Here is an 8,041-nt window from a genome sequence, read left to right as displayed (position 1 = left end):
CACCCCCCCCGTCACGCGGCCTCGTGACTCCCGCCTCGCTCGTGCGTCACGGGGACGTCACGTGACTCCGCCCCGCGCGTCATATCACGCCACCGACGTCACGTGACCACAGCCTCGCGCGCGTCACATGGCTCGTGATTGACACGCGTCGCCGTGGGGGGGGGGGTGGAGGGTGGGGAAGAACCGACAGCAGCAGCCAATCACCGATAAGAACACGACTCGAGGGGCGGGGCGTGAGCGGGGCCTGCCCTTGTATGGACACGGGGCCTGAGGAGAGGCCGAGACGGGGCGCCGCGCTTCCGGGGCTGCTCTGGGCCAGGTGCGTTCGGCGGCGCTCTGTTTACCTGCAGCCCGCCGCAGAGACCCGCAACCACCACCACCACCGGTCTCTGTCTGCTGCACCCGAATGCCATTGGGCCACACGAGAGAGACTGCACGCGCTGCACCCACGCTATCGGAGAGGAACTTCTCCCCTTGTAGGTTCCATACAATCTGCTCGCATTGTCACACGCGGTGTGTCTTTAAGTCTAATTGTATCTCAGTCATCCATTATTTGAAAGATGTAATCGTATAGACAAGAGTTTTTCTCCCCTGAGAACGCCGATAATCACACATGAAATGTATTAATTGTGGGGAACGGTGACGCAGTGGTTGGTGCAATGTGGTATCTGCCAGTGAGCCGTGTCCGACGATTGTCCGTGGCTACGCCAGTGGCAGTGAGACCTGAACCGGCCCTGGGCACCCTCTTTACTGGGCCGCACTGACGGGCATGGTGAAGTATGGTCAAATAGCCACGTGACATGGGGAGGTCGAGATCCAGCAGTGGAGTGATACAAGGGTGGTAAGTTACGCTCAGTTATGTTTTGCGGAACGACTTATTGCGTCATGTCAGCCATATATCGAATGGCCTTCCCGTACGATTGGGCACTTCAGAGTGGAGTACGCTGACTGGCCTCGGGGGGCACGGGGAGTATCGTGTTCCCTGTGTGTCGTCCACCTCCCCGGGGTGACACGAGGCCGTGTCACTGTGTCCCATCCGCGTGTACGCGGCGCCACAGGATGGGCCGCCTCGACGGGAAGGTGGTGGTCCTCTCCGCCGCGGGACAGGGCATCGGCAGGGCCTGCGCCATCGTGAGTGCCGCCCCGGCAGACGCGCGTGCGGTGGAGGCGCATTCAATGGACCCCACCCACTCACCACTCACTCCCCACTCACTCACCACTTACTCCCCACTCCCCACTCACTCACCACTCACTCCCCACTCACCACTCACTCCCCACCCACTCACCACTCACTCACCACTCACTCCCCACCCACTCACCACTCACTCCCCACTCACTCACCACTCACTCCCCACTCACCACTAACTCCCCACCCACTCACCACTCACTCACTCCCCACTCACCACTCACTCCCCACTCACCACTCACTCCCCACCCACTCACCACTCACTCCCCACTCCCCACTCACTCACCACTCACTCCCCACTCACCACTCACTCACCACTCACTCCCCACTCACCACTCACTCCCCACTCACCACTCACTCCCCACCCACTCACCACTCACTCCCCACTCCCCACTCACTCACCACTCACTCCCCACTCACCACTCACTCACCACTCACTCCCCACTCACTCCCCACTCACTCCCCACTCACTCCCCACTCACTCACTCACCACTCACTCACCACTCACTCCCCACTCACCACTCACTCACCACCCACTCCCCACTCACCACCCACTCCCCACTCACTCACCACTCACTCCCCACTCTCACTCACCACTCTCTCCCCACTCACTCACCACTCTCTCCCCACCCACTACCCACTCACTCCCCACCCACTCCCCACTCACTCCCCACTCTCTCCCCACCCACTCCCTCACTCCCCACTCCCCACCCACTCCCCACTCTCTCCCCACTCACTCCCCACCCACTCCCCACTCACTCCCCACCCACTCCCCACTCTCTCCCCACTCTCTCCCCACCCACTCCCTCACTCCCCACTCTCTCCCCACTCACTCCCCACTCTCGGGTCCCCATCGCACCCTCGACCACATCCAGCGCCGTCCGTTGGGGAGTGCGGGGCCGTGGGAAATCCCACTGTGTGGGCCCCCCGACGCCTTCACACTAAATCGGAAGTATTACATCTGGCACTGTGACGTCGAAGCGCCCCCCCCCCCCCCCTACAAGAGCGCGGGCCCGGGGCGATTGCTGTAGCCTAGGGACGGCTCTGACCAAATATTCACTTCGTTGCTCGTCAATCTAATCTTGTCTCTCACCTCCTGCCTCCTCCACCAACCTCAAGAGTGCTGACCCTACACAAGGGCCCTGGTTATTGCAGTTGACAGTTTTTACAGTTTTAAGATTCCGTCTTGCTCCGACGGCAAAACCCGCAGATTGCAGATGCTGGTTTACCTTGCAAGTCCGGTTGCAACTCATTGTTATCCTCTTAATAGGATGGGCATCGTTGTGCTTTTTGGAGCTTATGCGGCCAATCTACTAATGCACACACCACTGCATATGGCCGCTTCCCTCACCGCTTGCAAAAACACCACAGGCATTTGCGAAAGAAGGGGCCAAGGTGATTGCCACAGACATCAATGGGGAAGCCCTGAAGGAGTTGGAGCAAATTCCAGGTACGCAATCACATGCACAAATTGTAGACTTGTCACTTTGAGGGTCATAAATAAACACGGAGGTGCCAAGTTTTTTTTTTTTACGCTGTCTTCATACCGTACGTGGACTTAGGTGTGCACGGACAGCCTTTAGTCAGTCCACTGCGGGCTGGGGGACTGTCCGCACTCTGTGGCTCGTGGGAATTGTTTGACGATACTTTATCCTTCACGTTCGTATAGGTGGGGAGCATCGGCACGGAGTACAGTCAAATATGATATTGCTGTATTGCCTTCTGCTGGCCACCTATTATGCCCGGTGACCCCCATCCCAGTACTATGCAGGTCCAGTCCTATTTCTGAGATCCGATGAGATACAGGTACATTCCAGGTGATTTGATTAAAGCAGATACTTGGATCATCTTGTTTAATGAGTAAAATTACCATTCCTTCGTACGTGCATAACCACACACAGAAACCAGTGATTCAAAGTGCCGTCTTCTTGCTTGTGTTGGTGGTGAGCGGTGCTCAACTCTGCACCTGAGCCACGGGTGGAAATTACACGTCCTACTGAGCCATTCTCTCCACAGGATAACCACTGTTCACTTGCTACAAAGGGGTACTTTATGGGATTCTCCCCCCTTTCCCCAGGCCACACTGACCAGCATGGTGAAGTATGGTCAGACGATCCCCTTGGCTGGCACTGTATGGAGAGTTATTTGTAAAGTAATATAAATTAGATGGATAATGCATTGTACCTCTTTGCGTTGGAATATGGCGAAGTGCAGGCATAGAAGTTGGAGTCCTGAATGTGACGAGCAAGGATCAGATCGAGGCTCTTGCTGCCAAGATTGACAAAGTGGACGTCTTGTTCAACTGTGCAGGGTACTGACAATGCAAGAATGAGCCCGTATCGTCGTGCATACGTCACACTCTAACTGGACCTTCACTGGGCATCCCAAGAACGTTCTAATATAAACCAGACGACACTGATTCCCAATATATTCATCAACACGAGGCTTGCACTTAATTTGTGTTTGTCTCTAATAAAACCTCATATCAACTCAGTAATAGTTAAAATTGTCGAAATGTCATTTGATATAGATTTTTACAAAAGCAGTCGGATTGCGCCTTATAAACCATACCGAGACAAAATGTGTCCCCTGCTCTCTGGACTGATTTAAAATAAGTCTCATCAGAATCGTGGTGAAATAGATCAATGTCGATTACTTGCTTACGCACAATCTCGCACTGGCAACATAAAACTATTGGACAATGTCTTACAGTTGTCTGCCCAATTGGGCGGCACTCGTCTGCGATGGCACCTTGAATCAGTGGTGGAGATTCGGCGTGACCCAAGACGACCTCCGCTGACTTCCAAAAAAGTGGCACTTATTTCATTGACCAGATAAGCGTCCCTGAAAGCCGTGGCTACGATGTGAACTCTCGCAGCCTTCCGATTGCGAGCCGGGTGCAGCATGACCACATCGTCCTTGGCCGACTTGTAAACCATTCATCTACACGCAACCATTCCACTCTTAACACCCTGGAGCACACGCAGTTTGATTAGGTGCTCATTTATTATTGTACTCTGCACAGGTTTGTCCACCATGGAACTATTTTGGACTGCGAGGACAACGACTGGGATTTCACCATGAACCTCAACGTTAAGGGGATTTACTACATGATCCGTGCGTTCCTACCCAAGGTACCCTGAACATTGAACGTGGATGTGAGCTGTTTACCCAGATGTGTTCACTGGTGCCTTGACCAACATTGGTGATTGGAAATCCTGACAATGAACTAAATATGAAAGTCGAAACTCAGGTTCTAATCGAATAGGACACCAAGAATCTCGAGATGGCTGGTTGGTGTGATGAGGCACTCGGCTATTGCGAGGTCAGGGGTATAGGGCATACGGAGAGTCTGTCAGCTGACGAATATCATGGCCTCCGGTTATGGATTCAACAATCGACCAATTTCCCAGAACCCATGTTGGTTCCTTTCATGCAGATGCTGGCTCAGAAGTCGGGCTCCATCATCAACATGGCATCTGTGGCATCCAGCATCAAAGGTGAGAATAAATGACCGAGACTTATTCATGTCAATTTGTTTCCTGTGCTATATTGTTATTTGTGGAATTGGGTAAGGTATCCCATTTAAATTTACACTTCACTGAATTGTCTAAAAAGTGGGCCAGTGTGGAGCAGTGCCTTGCTATTGATAGGAACCTCTGGTTATGGGTGGCGGTGGATCTTCTCAAGGTTGCTGGCTGCTTGGTGTTCAACTCGCCCTTGTCTGTGTGCTCGCAGGCGTGGCCAACCGCTGTGTGTACAGCACCTCGAAGGCGGCCATCATAGGACTCACAAAATCTGTGGCTGCGGACTTTTTAACGGAAGGCATTCGCTGCAATGCTGTCTGTCCTGGTGAGTGAAGTTCGTTCTGAACAGCGTTCTAATCCCTGCGTTCACAAGACCAGGCCATTTCTTCAGGCCCCCTTGAGGACCAGTTAGGCCTTTGCCTGGATCTTGCGAGTCTTTTTACTTCTATCAAGGCCTTGCTGTCAAAGTAATTCTAAATGTCCTCACTTCAATCAGGCTAGAGCTCCATATGACAGGGTTCACGCTCACCTTCCCTTCGTGCTGCCTCAATGCTGTTGTCCCGGAGTCTTGTGTAAGACACAATCGTCAGTGTTCGAGTCGACCGATCTTGTCAGAAAAGTGACATAGCCACACTTGTGAAATAACAGCTGAATTGGAAGATGCCGTTCCGCTTGAGTCTTGTGATGGGATTGAGTGACACGCGTTGTCGGGTTGTTCTCTTGCAGGCACGGTGGACACTCCGTCACTGCAAGAGCGCATCAATGCCCAGCCTGACCCAGAAAAGGTAGAAACTCAGCTGTGTTTAAGTGTTACCGAGTGACACTCTTGACACTTAGGTGGAGAGACACACTTGCGCTGTCGAGTACATCGGTACCACCAGGGGAATGGCAGAGCACCTCCAGTGAATCTCAATCTCACAATCGAAATTGGGTTTGCTTTTCTGCATCCTTCACAAATAGGATGAAATCTGCATTAGTAAACAAGATTTATTTATTTCAGAATAAGAATGATTTGTGATTGTGCTCAATGTATTGCGTTCTCTTGTCACGAGTTTGTCTCGCAGCCAGAAAGTGCATGGCCATGACTCAAGGACCATTGTCTCCTGCACCCTGAAGCCATAAAACCATGCTTATGACAAGCGTTATGCCTCATTTTGTGCTAATCTGAATTCCTTAATTTTATTTCATCACTAATTTGTATAATCAAAGACCAACGATGTTTAATGGTAGCCTGTCGCATACTTGGTGATATGAAGGCTCTTGAGAATGAGTTGGTTTATACGTATAAAGTATATTCACCAGAATTAAAAGCTTTATGATCACAAAATGGCCTTTGTACCTGTGCTTTGGAGAGTTGTGAAGGGAAACGTCTCTGCCTCGTGGCTCGACGTTGACCACATGATTGAGTTGAAGTTGAGAGACACAGAGACCTGGAGTGAGTCCGTGCCGTGTTGTTGGATGCGATGCAGGCGAGGCAGGACTTCATGGCGAGGCAGAAGAGCGGACGGCTCGCCAAGCCAGAGGAGGTGGCTCACCTCTGTGTCTATTTGGCTTCTGACGAGGTACGCTCAAGCGAGAGTGTAACTCAAAGGTATATCCAATGTGATCAATTATACAATCACTTTTCAACGCAGTCGAATAAAATACCTTGGCCATTAAATATTCCCCTTGCTTTAAATCACTAACAGCAATGCCAATGTATCGTCATCAGTGGCTGTGATATATTTGGGTATTTCATGCCTTTGCCAGCATATTGTGTGAAAAACTGCTTATGTTATAACATTCCCCGTGCTATATCACTGCCTGTCAGAATGTTAGAACACTGATTTTGTGCAAAAAGTAAAATTTTACAGAGCGTTGGTGAAATGTCATTCAGAAAACTACTTTTGAAAAATCTGGTGCACTTCCTCGTGCACCACCCAGCTTTTGGGCCCTCCCCCAATCCTGAGCCTGAACGAGAAGGCCTCCTGTAGTGGAGACTTCGTCTTCCAGGGACGTTCTCCAACGCAGGGTGGTCCCACTGCTCACTGTAAAAGTATACATGGGAGGCTGTCATGTGGCATGACACAGATAAGCGCAATTCAACGTAATTGGCTGATGAAGCGCAAACATAATTATTCCTGCACGCACGAGTGCCACCAGGAAATGGGATGTCCTGGGCACACCCAACAGTATCTACCCCTGCGTGGGTTTAGGCCTGCATTACCAAAGTACGGATTATGTTTAATTATGCATATTTCATTTTTTGCTGCAGTCTGCCTACGTTACTGGGAATGAGATGGTGATTGATGGGGGATGGAGCCTGTGAAGAAGATTAACATTTGCCTTACATAATCAGATTTTCATTGCAAGCATATTTTAAATTTGTAGTGCAATTATATCCCCAATGTAATGACACAAGTTATGATCATTTCTGCAATGTAATTAAAGCAATCTGCATATATTGCCTCTTGTCATGCTTGGTTTCAGAGTCGATGCCATGGCCGATCTTCTGACACTGCACAGCACTTGCGCCTATTTGTCACACAGTGAAGAGACACAGGGGTATTAGCAGTGATGGAGACGGAGTTGTTGGCACATTGCCATTTCAGGAAGATCATTGTGAAGGTCATGAGGACCATTGTGAATGCACATGAGCTGGTGTGGGGGTGTTGCATACAGATGAGAAGGTCCACGAGAGTGACTGAGATGCCCTTTTGTTGAGGTCTGGAGGCCTGGGAAGGAGGTCAGGAATGATTGAGTTTAGAAGGGCCAGGGCAGGAGTCGGATCTTCGTAAAGTTTTGTTTGAAAACATTTATAAATTGAATACACGGTTTTGTTACTCTATATACATGGAACTGGAAAATTAAAATCGCTTGTGAACAAAATAACTGCAGTCTCGTATCGCCCTGCCGTGGTGGCAGCAGCCACACAGCCAGAATTAAATCCTCACGTCGGTCTCGTTGTAGATGAGACAAATTTGGGATTAAAAAAATATTGCTTTTCACACGACCCGTGGATTTAAGATTAGCATGAGAACACTGTGTCTACCCGAGTAGCCCTGCCCTGAGCCTGTAATGAAAAAGAGAAAGATGTGTACAACCCTGACACCAGGCTGGAGTCTTCACTCCCCAGGGCTCTCCTTGTTCACACAACTGTGAAATAGTTTTGTTAAATATTAGGTTACTAATTTCCTCATTTCATTTCAAAGCTGTGGGCGACCAATCTGAAGTAATTGAGGGACGCTGCAGGCCGGTTTCAGTGAGGCGTTGAATCGGACTGCCGATGGGAAACATGGCAACACCCACAGGTGCATCAAGCTGCAGGCCATGCCAGGGTTGAGATGGC

The 8,041-nt window shown here is 50.6% G+C and overlaps 1 protein-coding gene across 8 annotated transcripts; it reads left to right on the top strand.

Moving 5' to 3' along the window:
• Positions 1 to 220: 220 nt before the first annotated feature.
• BDH2 (3-hydroxybutyrate dehydrogenase 2) lies at positions 221 to 7,156 on the top strand. 8 transcript variants are annotated; one of them, XM_078609891.1, is made up of 10 exons: positions 221 to 319; positions 1,059 to 1,131; positions 2,558 to 2,636; positions 3,401 to 3,497; positions 4,212 to 4,320; positions 4,626 to 4,686; positions 4,925 to 5,038; positions 5,440 to 5,498; positions 6,183 to 6,304; positions 6,968 to 7,156. In XM_078609891.1, exons 1-10 carry the CDS (start codon positions 255 to 257, stop codon positions 6,996 to 6,998), a joined length of 810 nt encoding a protein of 269 aa, XP_078466017.1. In that variant the 5' UTR covers positions 221 to 254; the 3' UTR covers positions 6,999 to 7,156. The 8 variants fall into 8 exon arrangements, with proteins under 8 accessions (XP_078466017.1, XP_078466019.1, XP_078466014.1 ...); XM_078609893.1 differs by having other exon boundaries at positions 222 to 319; positions 6,183 to 6,275; XM_078609888.1 differs by having other exon boundaries at positions 240 to 476; positions 3,396 to 3,497; positions 6,183 to 6,275.
• The last annotated feature ends 885 nt before the right edge of the window (positions 7,157 to 8,041 follow it).

Source organism: Lampetra planeri, chromosome 33 (assembly GCF_965212315.1).
Source record: "Lampetra planeri chromosome 33, kcLamPlan1.2.h2, whole genome shotgun sequence".
Taxonomy (NCBI): domain Eukaryota; kingdom Metazoa; phylum Chordata; class Hyperoartia; order Petromyzontiformes; family Petromyzontidae; genus Lampetra; species Lampetra planeri.
The sequence above is the reverse complement of the archived record's forward strand: the minus strand, read 5'-3'. Positions and strand labels throughout refer to the sequence as shown.

What these genes read in the sequence shown, in the direction of transcription:
- BDH2 (XM_078609888.1), top strand. Translation starts at nt 255, where the DNA reads ATGGACACGGGGCCTGAGGAGAGGCCGAGACGGGGCGCCGCGCTTCCG. An exon ending in GGAGAGGAACTTCTCCCCTT is followed by an intron (nt 477 to 1,058) that starts GTAGGTTCCATA and finishes GCGGCGCCACAG; the next exon opens with GATGGGCCGCCTCGACGGGA. An exon ending in TCGGCAGGGCCTGCGCCATC is followed by an intron (nt 1,132 to 2,557) that starts GTGAGTGCCGCC and finishes AAAACACCACAG; the next exon opens with GCATTTGCGAAAGAAGGGGC.